This window comes from Silurus meridionalis, chromosome 23 (assembly GCF_014805685.1).
Source record: "Silurus meridionalis isolate SWU-2019-XX chromosome 23, ASM1480568v1, whole genome shotgun sequence".
NCBI lineage: Eukaryota > Metazoa > Chordata > Actinopteri > Siluriformes > Siluridae > Silurus > Silurus meridionalis.
This window is the reverse complement of record NC_060906.1, coordinates 12,435,470-12,450,274: the sequence shown is the minus strand read 5'-3', so window position 1 is coordinate 12,450,274 and position 14,805 is coordinate 12,435,470. Positions and strand designations below refer to the sequence as shown.

General features: G+C 40.5%; 1 protein-coding gene across 1 annotated transcript in view; it reads left to right on the top strand.

Annotated features, from left to right (window-relative positions):
• The first annotated feature begins 10 nt into the window (after nt 1-10).
• Nucleotides 11-14,805, top strand: part of xkr6b (XK, Kell blood group complex subunit-related family, member 6b) — a 41,475-nt gene continuing 26,680 nt past the window's right edge. The window contains exon 1 of the mRNA XM_046836391.1: nt 11-582. Coding sequence (XP_046692347.1) covers nt 11-582 — 572 coding nt within the window. The remainder of the gene's footprint in view (nt 583-14,805) is intronic.

Genomic DNA, 14,805 nt, shown 5'->3' with positions numbered 1-14,805 from the left:
GGAGAGCAAGATGGCAGCGAAATCTGACGGTCGGGGGCTCGCCACGGCCACCGGCTTTGCCCAGCTGCACAACCTGGACGAGGCGACGGGCGGCGGCTGCGGCGGGGACTACACGCGGGAGGGCAGCTCGCTGCACATCTGCCACTGCTGCAACACGTCCTCATGCTACTGGGGCTGCCGGAGCGCATGCCTGCACTACCTGCTGGGCAAGGGGCGCGAGGGCGCGCGGCCGGCGCGGGAGGAGCGCCTCTGGCTCGACTGCCTGTGGATCGTGCTGGCGTTGCTCGTCTTCTTCTGGGATGTGGGCACTGACCTGTGGCTGGCGGCAGACTACTACGCCAAGCAGGACTACCTCTGGTTCGGGCTCACGCTCTTCTTCGTGCTCGTGCCGTCCGTGCTGGTGCAGATACTGAGCTTCAGGTGGTTCGTGCAGGATTACACGGGAGGAGGCTTGGGCTCCGTGGAAGGGCTGAGCAGCCGGAGAGCCACAGCGGGTTCCCACGGCCGCGGCAGGTGCTGCCGCATCTCCGTCTGGGTCTGGCAGACGCTCATCCACATCCTGCAGATGGGACAAGTGTGGAGGTAAGCGGCGCCCAGGGTTAAAAGTTTAAGGAGCTTAAAGCTGCACTTCTCCTTGAATTGCAGATCCTTCACTGATTAAGCTCTCTCAGTACTTTGCTTCAGGTACATTTGTTCATTGCTTTTGTAGCTGTCACCTGAATTAACCCCAGCGAGCAGAAACTCGCCTCTCTAGACTGTACACTAGTACATCTCCAGCCTGGCCTGTCTTGCGCATTTACGCATTTCAGTGCTTGCTTTGGATGCTTAAAAAACAACTATAGGAAGCTGGAAAGAAATCTCACCATGACACGGCCAGTAAAAAGCTAATGCATGCACTGATTGCGCCATCGTTTATTTAGCAACCTAAAGGCTATGGATAATCCTCTCTTGCACTGAACATCTCAGGTGAGGGGGGATAAAAAGGTGCGTTGGTAGTGATCAGGCGAGGACCGCTGTGTGTGTGTGTGTGTGTGTGTGTGTGTGTGTGTGTGTGTGTGTGTGTGTAGGTGCATGTGAGGATCCTCTTGCTCCCTCACTCACTCCCATCACCCTCCCGCATAAGACAACATCCTTGCGAGAGCAGCGGCGAGACGAAAATCTGCTCAAACGGACACCGCGTCCCCACGGAGCACCGCGTCACTCAGGCGCTTTGCGCTCACTTTTCCTTCCACTGTCCTCACCAGATCGTCGTGAAAGTGCGCGTCATCCTGCGCACGGTTTGCTTTCTTTCTCTTTTTTTCCCCCTCGCGCTGCTGCGATCCAGACCGTGATAGCAGCACTAACGAGAGCGCGGAGAGCGAACGCACGAGACAGAAATCATGCCACGATACGTCGGCTGGTCGGACTCCGACTGATGTGCACCGTCGGTCGAGGGTGGTAGTGGGGGGGGGCTGCTTATCTTTCTTCTTTTCCCGCAGTGTACAGACGCAGTGCCAGCATTTACCCACGACTGTGCGGAGTGTGTACTGTAAAATGTTTTTGCATTCGTCGCGGCAGCTTTGCTGGGTTCCTGTCATGTTTTATAGATTTTATTTGTGTGCTTTTGTTTCATTAGCTGCCTTTAAAAAAAAAAAAAAAAGGAAAAGAAAAAAATGCTTGGTTTCTAATCAAGAGCTTGGCATTTGGCAATTGGCATGATGTCATCGCTTTCGATGTGAAATTATAGCTTTCTCTCTCTCACACGCGCACACACACACACACACACACACACACACACACACACATTGAAATGATTGTAATATATATATTATAAAACCCCTCACACGTCATACAATAAAAGAACAAAAATGACATCCAACACTGCTTTATTGTCTTCAGTGCCTCTATACCAAACTCCATCATGTAAGCAGAAGAGTTTTCTTCAACACGACTCTGTGAGTTTAAATTTGGTTAATCTTATTTAATCCACCTGTTTGAGAGCACACTGGGCCGCACCGCTGAACCATTTTCTGCAGGCTTTCACATATTAAGGCTACGAAATCGGGTGAGATTCCTCAGAACTTGCATGAATTGCCTCACTAAGCTTTCTATCAGAGGCATAACACACATGGTGACAATTGTCTCCAGCTGGTGAGAACACACTTCTGACAAGGTTTTATTTATTCATGCACAGCGTACCGAGTCTCCCGAGAGAGCCGCTGATGTTCTGTACCCACCCTGTGTTCTCCCAGAATCAATGCCTTCTATCACTTCTAATCTCCTTATCAGAATATGATGCTTAAAGCCAGCCAACTAAAGCCATTTGACACATTGTTTGAAGACCATTGTTATTGTACACCAATCAGCCATAACCACTTTCACCACCTTTTGCCACCGAAACAGTTCTGACCTGTTGAGACATGGACTCCACAAGATCTCAGAAGCTGTTCTGTAGTATCTCACACCAAGATGTTTAGTTGTAAACTGGTGCTTCCATGGGTCAGACTGCCTTTCCAGCATCTCAGAGATGCTCAATAGGCTGAAGGTCTGGAAACTTTGTAGAACAAGTCAACACCTTGAGTACATTGTCACATTCCTTAAACGGTGCCTGAATAATTTTTGCAATGAAGCAGGGAGCATTAATATGGCAAAAGAGGCCACGTTAGGGAATACCGTTACAATGAAGGGGTGTACATAGTCTACAGCAATGTATAGATAGGCAGTATGTGTCAAAGTAATCCAGCACCGTGAGAACTGACCTGACAGGCGTCACTGTACAAGCTGATAATTGATATACACTTCAATTTTAAAGTTATGGCCATTATTAACCCCTGACCACAAGGCCCTTTATTTTAAGTGATTTAGCATAATTTTCTTAATCAAAAGCTGAGGTCTATAAGCTGGCTGTACAAGGAAACATACCCTCAAAAGAAAAACTTAGGCTAAATTATCCTTTCATACACATTTTTAATGAATAAAAAAGTAACCAATTTATGTATAATAAAAAAAAAAAGTCAAACTAAAAAAAGAAAGAAAAATAACAACTGTTGCTGAAGTTTTTAGTACTTATCAGCACAAATAATTGGAAAGGTGACTGACAGGTCAGTCAGCGTTAAATCTTTAACACGTTTAAATAGAAAATACATTAGCTTTGGTGTTTTTATTTATATTTAGTGATTAGTGCGTCACTGTAAAACAATTCTATTGCACTCCTCTCATCATTCTACCCATAGCTAAGGATTCTAACTCAAGCACAGTATTGCTGTTTCAAGGAAATTGAAGTCTTTTCACTATAAAACAGAGGGAAATATTTGTTACCATAAATTGATATTTAAGATTTGAATCAGTTTTCTACAGTGCCTATGCTCTCATCATGTTATCTGGGTTCCAGCATAGTCTTAGGAGTGCATTCTTATGACCCTTAAGATGGTGAATGCTCCGCAGGCATTCGGCTTACTGCTTACCGTTAATGGGAACGTTGACAATGTAAGATCAAGTTTGAATCAGGTTGATTATGCCACACAGGGTTTACTTCTGCATTATGCATTTGAAAGGTTTAGAAGAACCACTGTTTTAAATAATACCTTTTAATCACAATGGCATTAGAGGAGACTTTTATTCAGTGCTTTTCTTGATTAATTGTGATTTCTAATCATTTGTTAAAAGTCTAATATTGGCTGATTTTTATTTAATTGAGAAGGCAATACAGCATCAGCGAGACAAAACAGTTTTTTTAACTCGACAACCGAAAACACTTGTCACTGTGTCAAGCGCCTGAAACACTGATGGCGCCAGCTTTGTAACATGACTGCACTTATTGCTCTGACAATCCACTATTGCCTGACATGCTCTTGCATTTTCTTCACATTCCCAGGCTATGACACCGCTCTAAATCTCTAGGGAACACTCTGAGTACTCTCCCTCTCACTTCGCCTCAGGAAATACCAATAGCATAAAACAGGGCTTTCTAAATGCGTGTTGAGAACCCTAGGTCTTTCAACTTATTGCTCTATTCCAGCTCCCAGCATCACAGCTGTCTTTGGAAAGTTTTGTATAGGGCACTTATCAAGAGATTATGCTTCAATCGCTAATATTGCAACTATAAGTAGAAGGTCCTCAGGGGCACAACGATCCCGTTGCCGCCATACAGTTTAATCCGGAGTTCACGTTGATGCGTGTGCAGAGTTTCTGGTTTCCTTTCACCTCGCAAAGACTTGTCAGTAGATGGACTGGCTGTGCTAAATTGCCCCTAGGTGTAAATGTGTGTACATGATTCTCTGAGCTAGACTGTCATCTCATCAAGAATGCATTCCCTTTTCACCCCAAGTGTTCGGCTTTGAATACAGCATGGCCCTAACAGCGAGTCGTTATTGAAAGTGAATTAGTGTAAAGCATACTGGCAGCCATCAGTCAGTTTACATCATGTGGCCTACTGTCAAGCTGCAGCCAAAGCTCTACATTTGCACTCTGTTTGGCCAGTCTCAACTGGCACAAAAGGAAAGAAAAAGCTTCTAGAGGCATTGCACCACACAGGGTTGCGTAAAATGAGAAGCATGGAATGTACCACACGTACAAGCCATTAGTATTATAAAAACTGTTTGTTATAATACAATACAACCAAAGATGTTTATTAACTGTTTTACCCAGTCATTGCCTTACTCAGTTTATCTTGGGTTGCTCTGTAAACAGTATTCCTTTATTGTATGAATTCTTGTTTGCTTGCCATCTAAACAGAACATTACAAAACAGTCTTTGTACCTCAGCAGATTCTGCCTGAGAGAAGTTTATATCTGATAAATCTTGAAATAATTGTAAATATATATACTTTGATGCAGCAAATATTAATGTAATAATTTAACATGTTTAGGGTCGTTGTGTTCTGCTTTATTATTGGTTGATATATGCTTGTTGAACATCCCTTTCCAGATTCCAGTTTGATGGAATTTCACCCATTCAGCCACAAAAGAATTAGGGTCACTGATATTGGATGGAAAAGGCCTTGTTTAATATCTAAATTAAAGTTAATCCAAATACTTTTACACAGATTTATTTATCACAGTTCAAAGTACAGGGGAATATCCATGCTGTATCATCTTTGGGTCACTGAATTCTTAACACTTAAACACTTTTTTTTGAAAATCCCCACATAAGGCCATGACAGTCAGGTGCCCAAATACTTTTGGACAAAGAGTAAACGCCATACTTCGGTGATGTGCCCCTGTGTATCTTTAAGCAGCTGCCCCACTTAGAGCCTCTTCACAGCCCTCATAAATGACCAAGCAACTTGGCATAAGGAGCTGCAGTAGAGCTGTGTGAGACTGTGTGAAGTGAGTGCAAAAGAATTCAGTAAACAAACAGAGAAATAATGGGAAATTGTATGGGAGACCCAGTGCAAACAACTGTCTGTAAACGATTTACTCTGAAGAGAAATGTAGCAGCAATATTCAGTGAGTGGTAGTAAATAATAATAAAAAGTAGTGCCCCATAGCAGCCTAATAAAATGCAGGTGTGCAGGGAAGATGGTAGTAGGCAAAGGTGTATGTTGAAAAGGTTTTGACTAACCTAGGTAAAAAAAAAAAAAGTTAGAAAAAACAGCACGAAAAGACTCAAAGATGGCCTCTGATGAGTTTTCCGTAGGAAAAGCACATAACAGATGGTAATATGACTACTCAAAGATGGAAAATGAAAGTGAGAGCTGTGTCACATAAAGAGAGCAGTAATGTCACATTCTCTTTGGTTTCTTTACTGTGTTTTGAGTTAAAAGAACTGTACTGCTTCTCTTGTCCTCCCAATCCACTAGTTAAAGTCATAATGTGCTCCTTTGCTTTCCCTCCTGCTCTGCCTGTGTTCCTTTCACATAAACCTCCACTTGACCTCCATTCCTGTCAAGGAAACTGGAGCATCTGTCGGCCTCCCCATTACTGCAGACTTTCTCTCCCCTGTCTGTGGCGGTTAGAGCCCAGCTTCTCAGTCCTTCTCACTAGGTCCATCAACCCTCCCACCCCAAATGAGCATGTGCAGTGTCCTGATTCTCTCTACACATTTAACAGCAGGGTCTTCTGTTGGTCAGCAGAGTCGATGCAAAAGCTTTGTGTATAAGGAAAACTATTCCTACCAGACCCAAACAATATTCACTTTGTCTAAACTGCTGATTGAATAGCACTTAGGGAATTAGAGTATGGTTGGTTAAACAATTAACAAGGATGTCCGTAAACTGTTAAGTATTTGATTGTTCACAAACAGATACACTCAATTTCTTCCTGCGCGTTCACATAAAACTTACAGTACACGACTGGCAACACCAACCTGTTACCAATTGTATATGTGGTTTTGTGTGATGTGTAATCGATTGCAACTTCAAGATATATGTATAAATGGCAAAAAAAAAAGACAAAAAAAGACAAACTAAAGCGTGGTATATATGTTCGAGAGCAGTGGATGTAGTTCAACAATGTTCAAGTGCTATTACGCTGGCCACTGTGAACCCAGCAGCAGACAATTCAACAGTTTCCACTCACTCAGCTCGGTTCAGAATTGGCCAGCAGACACACCGACTGTGTACAACCTTCACAGTGCGAAAATACATTTATAACACGGCCTTGCTCTAGTCATTTCAAGGCAACCGCTGAAAGAGATTCAATGGCTCCCTGTTTGCACTATTATCCGGGGTATTCTAAATTATATAAGACCATATCAGCTGTCTCTGCTGGATAGCAAGTACAAGGTATTGCACTATTTAAGAAATAAAACATGAACAGGCATGCAGTTGGGAAAAAATATTTAAGGACAGCGTGCGGTGACTTAAAGTGTAGTAGCTATTATCATGTGTGTATCTACCTGGGGCAAGTTAGCATATTAAAACTAAATACTAAATATCTACCATGCTAAGATCTTGTAATACTGCTGTCCAAATAGAAAATGTAATCACTGATGACTGGTAAAACAGATTTAAGGCTGTATCATTGCTGTAGTATATCTTAAGTCATCTCATATGCTATAACTATGACGAATGATCACAGCATGCACACGTAGACTCGCATAGTTCTGGCCCAAACTATATGGTGCTTTTTGGGGGGTTTATATGAGTGATGCAGTCATATGAATATCATCTATAATGATCAGTGCCAAAATGCACAGTTGATGCTTATGACTAATTTGCTCGTGTTTTTGCTTGTTGCTGTTCAGATTGTAACAACTAATTTGTGCACGCTGTTGTTGGCTTGGCTGTAAATTGTAGTGACTAATGAACGTGAGCGTGTTTACCAATTGGACCACGAAGTGTCATGAATAATTTGAATGTGTTCAAACCCACCATCTGGGTTTAATATTAGGACAGCGTTTTGTTGTTGTTGTTGTTGTTGTTGACGTGCACCACCACTCCGAGACAATTGTCATGTTTAGACAGCTTGTGAAAGTCTGTGAGCGACAGAGAGGGAAAGATGAAGCATGTTTGTATAGTTTCTGACAAATCTTTTTTTTTTTTGTTCTCCCACTTCTTGAGCAGTCATGAACGATCTGATGAAATATTTCTCTATTTCAGCAGTATATCGAAAAACAGCCCATAGGGGGAATCCTTTAAAAGACTTTAGAACTACAGGGTCATATTTTTTATGATTTTTTTTTATCCTCAGCAACAGGTGGTCACTAGCCATCACTTCATCAAATGCTTCTTTCATTTTGGCTGTAAAAGCACGCCACTCTATATTTTTAATGTCAGTCATCTGTAAAACCAAGGGGTTTGTGTGTAACCCAATGTGCTGTAGATGTGTAAATATTATATTAGACATTTGTGACATCTCAAAGTCTAACAACTTTGTTCAGAATTGTTCTGAACAGCACCGGTACTGTCTTCTATTATCTCCTGTGAGATTTACAGTGGCAGGATGATTGATTTAATCTTGTCTATATTTTGAACAATCATTTTTAGGTTGCGCTATGGTCCCTGTTTTTACATGACATACCTGGGTTCTAAAGTTTCCTCCCACCTTCCAAAAACAGATTGATTGTGCTAAATTTGGTCGTAGGTGTGAATGGGTAGGTAAATGTGTGCATATTTGCAGGCTCTGAATGCACTTAAAACATTACTAGGATAAAGTGGTTACTGAAGAAAAATGAATGAATTAATGAATGCCTTTTTTTTTTTTTAACATACAGTATCTCACAAAAGTGTGTATACCTCTCACATTTCATCAACCGTTTTAGTATATCTTCTCAAGGGACAGTACTATAGAAATGAAACTTGGATATATTTTAGTCAATGTGCATGTATAGCAGTACAGATTTCTGTCCTCAAAAAATAACTCAACATACAGCCATTATTGTCTAAATAACTGCCAACAAAAGTGACTACACCCTAAATGATACCAGCTGTACGTCGTGTAACCAGGCAAAGCCACATGTCCTATTCATCATGTTCATGTTTCTGTTTGCTTGACAGGACCATGCAAATTTGTGTGTCTTGTATTTGAGCAGTAAAAATTAGGTGTTTTGAGTCCAGTTCTCTCAAACTGACCACTGGATGTTCAACATGGCATTTTATGAAAAAGATTCTCCGAGGATTTGAAAATTAGAATGGTTGCTCTCCACAAAGATGGCCTATGCTATTAGAAGATATGTAACATCCTGAAAGGGTGTTACAGTACACTGGCCAGAGTCATACAGAGGTTTTTCAAGATGGCTTCCTTGCTGAACAGACCTCTCAAGGGGCCATCAAAGAAGCTGAGTCCTCTTGCTGTCCATCACGTGCAGAAACTGGCTCTAAAACACAGATGCATGAGTGCTGCCATCATTGCTTTAGAGGTTGCAGAAGCAGACGGTCCACTTGTCAGTGCTCAGACCATACGGCGCAAACTGCAACAAGTCTGTTTGCATGGCCATCGTCCCAGAACGAAGCCTCTTCTGAATGTTCTCACAAGAAAACCCACAAACGGTTTGACAAAAACAACCTTGTCCAAGAGCATGAATTACTGGAACCATGTCCTGTGGTCTGATGAGACTAAGATAAACTTGTTTGGCTCAGATGGTGTCCAGCCTGTGTGGCGACGCCCTGGTAAAAAGACCCAAGAAAATTGTGTCTTGCCTACAATCAAGCATGGTGGTGGTAGCATCATGGTCTGTGGCTGCATGAGTGCTGCTGAAACTGGGGAGCTGCAGTTCATTAAGGGCAAACATGGATTTCAACATCTACTGTGATATTCTGAAGCAGAACATGATGCACTCTCTTCAGAAACTGTGCTGAAAGGCAGTTTTCCAACATAATAAAAATCCCAAACATGACACCAAGATAACAACTGCCTTGCTGAGGAATGTGATGGAGTGGCCAAGTATGTCTCCAGACCTGAAACCTATTGAGCACCTGTGGGGCATCCTCAGGCGGAGGCAGAGATGCACCATGTGTCTAACCTCCAGCAGCTTCATAAAGTCTTTATGGATTAGTGGAGGAGGATCCCAGCAACAACCTTTGCAGCTCTGGTGAATTCCATTTCAAAAAGGATTAGGGCAGTGCTACATAACAATGGTGCTCACACAAAATATTGGCACTTTGGACACAGTTTTGACATGTTCACTTAGGATGTTGCCAGTTATTTAGACAATAATGGCTGTATGTTGAGTTATTTTCAGAGGACAGTAAATGTATACTGCTATACAAGCTGCACATTGACTACACTAAATATATCCAAGTTTCATTTCTTTAGTATTGTCCCTTGATAACATGTAATAAAATGTTTGCCAAAATGTGAGGGGTGTACTAACTTTTGTGAGATACCGTACATGGCATACATCTCATGTTGATTTGAGATGCTTTTTATGGTCCTTGATCTAGCACCAAGGAACTTTGCAACTTTATCCACTTTTGTAGCCCCTCTACCCCACTGACAAAAAAATCATGTATTATCTGAAGAAGTACTATCATGTATTATCTGTGCTCATTTCTGACAAGTTTCTCAAAGTCTGGGCACACATTTGGATGGTACTAGAAGAGTTCAAGCTTTGTTGAATCAGTGAAGTTTTAAAGGCAAAAAATAGAGGAAAGTTTAACTTTTTTCTGTGAGCTGAGAAGAGCAAGCTATCCTCATAAATCCAAAGCAAACAGCTCTAAAGCTTTGCCAGGGAGAAAGTGTCTGCTTATATATTTATTTTTGCTATTTTTGTAAGTGTGTAGGACAGCCAGATCCAATTTAAACCTCCCAACATTAGTAGCTGGGATTTCCTGCTTTTCTGCCTGGAATATTCACATCAACACTGCCTAAATAACTAAGATACTACTACTATTGCACTGGTAATCCTGTTTCATTTACTGCAATAGATGAAAGGCTTTAAAACAGAAGTTTTGTGGATAAACAGTTTTATAACTAGACAAGACAGTATTTAAACATAAATAGAGTAAAACAACAAAAGAAATAGTAAACAAACTTATACAGCATCTGTCAAGGACGAGGATGAGAGGAATAATGGAATCAAACAGTTGTATCAAGAAAGTAGCCTCAAAATTAGTGCTAAAATAGCTTAAAAAGTCCAGAATGTATTCAACTCATTTTGTTTGTAGGATATTGAGGAATTTTCAGAAATGTTTAATAGTTAAGTTGTTGCAAAGAAATTCAGGGAATCGCTTTCTGAGCCCATGTCAGATCCAAGGTGGCTACTGGTTGATTTAATGCCAGATTGTAGAACACTCACAGAATCTACTTTAAGTAATTTTAATCAGAGTTAAAACATTTATTGATTTAATCAGCACCTTTTTCATTTCGAATGTAGTTATTCAGGAATATCACAAATCTATACTGTATGTAGTAGAGTGGATTTCTTGCAATCAGCATTATGACACATTTCAATTTCCAGCAGTGTCAGTACAATGAGACGTCAGCTTATCTTTCAAGTCTCTCTAAAGCAATGTTCACAAAAAATTTTCCTAACCAAATTATGAAATATTCTATCTACACTACTTTTTCCTTTCTGCACACAGCATCTACGAATAGATGAACAGCTTCTATAGCCTCCTGGTCCAGTGAAATCTCAGGAGATAATGTTTAGACATGTTTCATAAGTACTTTCAAACATTTTACCATTTTACCTCACGAAAAGGTGAGAACAAAATAAATTGTCAAAGGAAATCACATAGTATAATTCAATAATTATGGGTCTAGAAACTATTAACATATGTGGTGTCTGGTTTCAAGTGAAAGACATGGCAGTGAAATAAACACTGCAAGGAGGTAACGTTTTGCTTAAATATTCATTCCTATTCACTTTCTTATGTGTGTATATATATATAATAAAGCAAACCGTGTGCTTTGTTTTAACTCTGTAGAAGGGACTTTGCAAGTATTCCTACTGAATCTGAAATACTTAAAGTCCACACAATCGACAGAAAACACCCTGACCTACAAGCATAACCACCCCAGAATTCACCACTGATGACCTGATTCCGATCACCTGACCTCTGATTCTGCACATTTGTTCCAAATCACAAACCTTTAAAAGAGGTTCTGATTCACATAACTTTCAGAAAGTAAATGCTCAGATAGTCGGACTTTAGTTAGCAATATTATTAGGATTACAGTATTTAGTCTGGAAACTGCATTAGTTTAGTATAAATATTTAGTTTAGGAAACTGTACTGTTCTGACATGGAAGTTCACAAGCCTTATGAAGAAAAATGTTAGGAAAAGACATGTGTTTTTGCATTGAGCTTATGGTAATTAATAGAACACTTAAATAAATAGTAAAAATTTAGCCTTTCGGTGAAGAATGCTTTCAGTCATTTTAGTACTGTTTTCACACAGTGACTTTCTATATACATTAGGGGTGCTGAAATTAATTTTCTTCTATGCATTGGGATGCAGACGTGGACGATTCTGCATTAACGCAGTAATACACCATAATTGATTATAGCCTACTGACGTCAGCTTGTTGCGCCATCTTAAAATGGCGGACGGAGGCGAAAGGCCAAAGTGAGTGATAAAAAAAAAATTTAACCAGTATGTTGAGATCTAGGATCTGGTCAAATTTTGGCTTTTGTGTTCAAACTGGTAAACATGAACTAGACAAGACACGGGCTATATGTAAAACCTGTCACACACAATACAATATGTAGGGAATACCGCTAACTTGAGAAACCACGTTAGCCCTTTTTCACCCTAAGATGCTGATGCCTGCCAGTGCCAAGACGGACTTAGCCAAAAATAGATCAAACAATGGAGCTGGAGCCACAATATAACCTCCCTTCAGGCAGCCACTTTACACAAAAGGTTATACCTGAACTCTACCATGAAATCAAAGTCCAGGTAATGGCGTCAGTGAGCCAAGCTAATCAGGTAGCGATAATGTGATTCTTGGACTTCGGTCATGATTGAGTCTTAACAATAACGGCACATTATATAAGCGTGGACATCTGTCTCATGTGCTGCAAACGAGAGCCGTTTGAGTCTCACACGGTTGTCTTGTGTCGTCAAGGATTGGCAGCTATCAGATAAAGACGTGGTGCATTAAATATAAATACTTAAATGCAATACTTGACAGTATCATGGGCTCTTAGTATCTACTGGTGTTTATTAGTTCTAAATGCACCTGCTGTCTGCTGTGTCCTTCAGTTTCAGGAATTTCATCACATTTCAGGAAGTGTACTTTCTTGGAGCAGATAAAATGAAAAGGGAGTTCATATATCTGACTGCTTGTATTCATTGACGAAAATGTAGCCATGTGCAAAAATATTATACATTTGACATTGTGATGCATTGTGGTGTCGAATTGAATCGAAACGTTGACATAAATAAACAAGTCAACGAGTGTTCTATAAAATAAAAAACACGCATACTGATCAGCAAGTTATTATTTGGCTTTTACCTGTGCCTGTAATCTAATAAATAAGCAATATATAATAACAAAGTACATATTTGTCATCAGGTGAACATGTAGAAAGTGTATTTAGTGCAGTATGTTACAAAGCTTTGATTATAATTAAGATGATGAGTAGTTTGCTGGAGGCTATCTGGCTAAGTGCGACATCTGAAGCTCTGTGGTAGAGAAAAAGCAGAACATTTATCTGAAGTCGTGCCTTGTTGCCAACATGGTGACCCATTTTAAATGCGGTGTCCTGTTGTGAACGATCGTTTTGAACCTGTTTAAGTGTAAAGTCCAAAAACAATGTGAATTATCACTTCTGTGACTTGTGATGCATAAACACCCACTCTCTCCATCTGTCTTTTACCATCTTTAAGCACAACAGTTGTTGTACAACTACAACAACTATAAGGTTTCATCGATCTACACCTCTCTCTTTTTAAGCCCTAGTATTTTTGTCTTTCGTTCTATGTTTCTGTGGAAGGTTGTATACCCCGAAACTCTGGCACTGTAATCCTAAGCATCACTCGCATGGAAGAAGAGAAATAGCTATGTTTGTTAAAGATCCTACAGTCACATTCCATAATAAACCCTAATCCAAGGATTGTTAGTGTACGCTAGAGAGACGTTGACCTTTGTGCTCAGTCTCAGGAGACCTACCAGAAGGATTTTTTTCCTAGCTAAAGGATTCTTTCTTCATGTCTTGATTACACCATGTGACCTTTACAGAGGATGAAGCCTTTCTCATTCTTTCCTGATACACTTATTAATGGTCACTTCAAAGCTTCTAATGCACTTCCTCATTGGTGATCCTAGCCAGACCAGTAAGATAGAACATAGAGGTGTTCTAGAAAAATCTAGAAAGTAGAAAATATTCAAGATATATTATTTAGCAAAATGTTTTTTCTTTAAGAAAAAGCTGACATCAAACCGTCACCCATGCGCAAACAACGACGGGAGTATTAACAAACCACACCATCTAAACCTTGATACTCCAGTGTATCTTTCTCTCTCCCTTCCTTCATTCCTTCTGCATTCCCTCTCTCTCTCTCTCTCTCTCTCTCTCTTACTCTCTCTCTCTCTCTCGAGACATACACAGTTTCATCCCTCATTGCTTCCCATCACTCCCCCCCCCACACACGTTCTTCCACTCTTTATCTCTCTCTTTTCTTTTTTCTCCCCCACTGCCCCAACCTCTTGTCGCTGGCGGGTTTTGGGAGGTGCTGACAGTTGTATTAGCAGTCGATTGCAGGGTCACTCACACTCAGTTCCTCAGAGAACACACTCAACCACAAAGAACAGTACAGTACAGGACAGCAAAGTGCAGCCAAGCAGGAGAGCTTAGAGGGGGAGAGAGAGAGAAAGAGAGAGAGAGACAGAGAGAGAGAAAAGCAAACACTGGTGTTTTTTGTATATGTCTTGCAAGTCTTTCCTTGAATGCACACTGAAAAGACTTCACATAGCTCCATACTGAAAAAAAACGAAGATTTCACACTTCTTCACTTTACTACTACAGAGGAATCCATTTGGAAACAGAAGAAATTCTTTTAAATGGGATTGATAAAAGTGTAAATCACTAAAGACGCCAAACAGTCCTGAACATCACTGTTTTATCTAGGGCAGCTTGCATTGAAAGATTGTATAAGCTGTATTAAGTTTAAGCACACAGTAATGAGCAAACGTGGTCCAGATTTAAATTTCTTTCCCTGCTTAGGTTTTGTCTTCATCTAAAACAGTAACAACAATGAGTAAAAACAGAATGTAAGAACACAGTGAAATGACAGTTTTTAAGAGCTGTATGGATTTAAAGAATGGTATAAGGTACCTTACTGTAGTACAATGATGGCAAGCTTGTATGACAATGTTGCAATATTTCCTTGAATATTTATTTTACAGAAAAAAAGAAAAGAATAAAGAATTCCAAAGTGAAAATGCTTGAATTGCAGCAATGGGCTCTGCCTTATGCCATAACTTTGGTTAAGTGGCA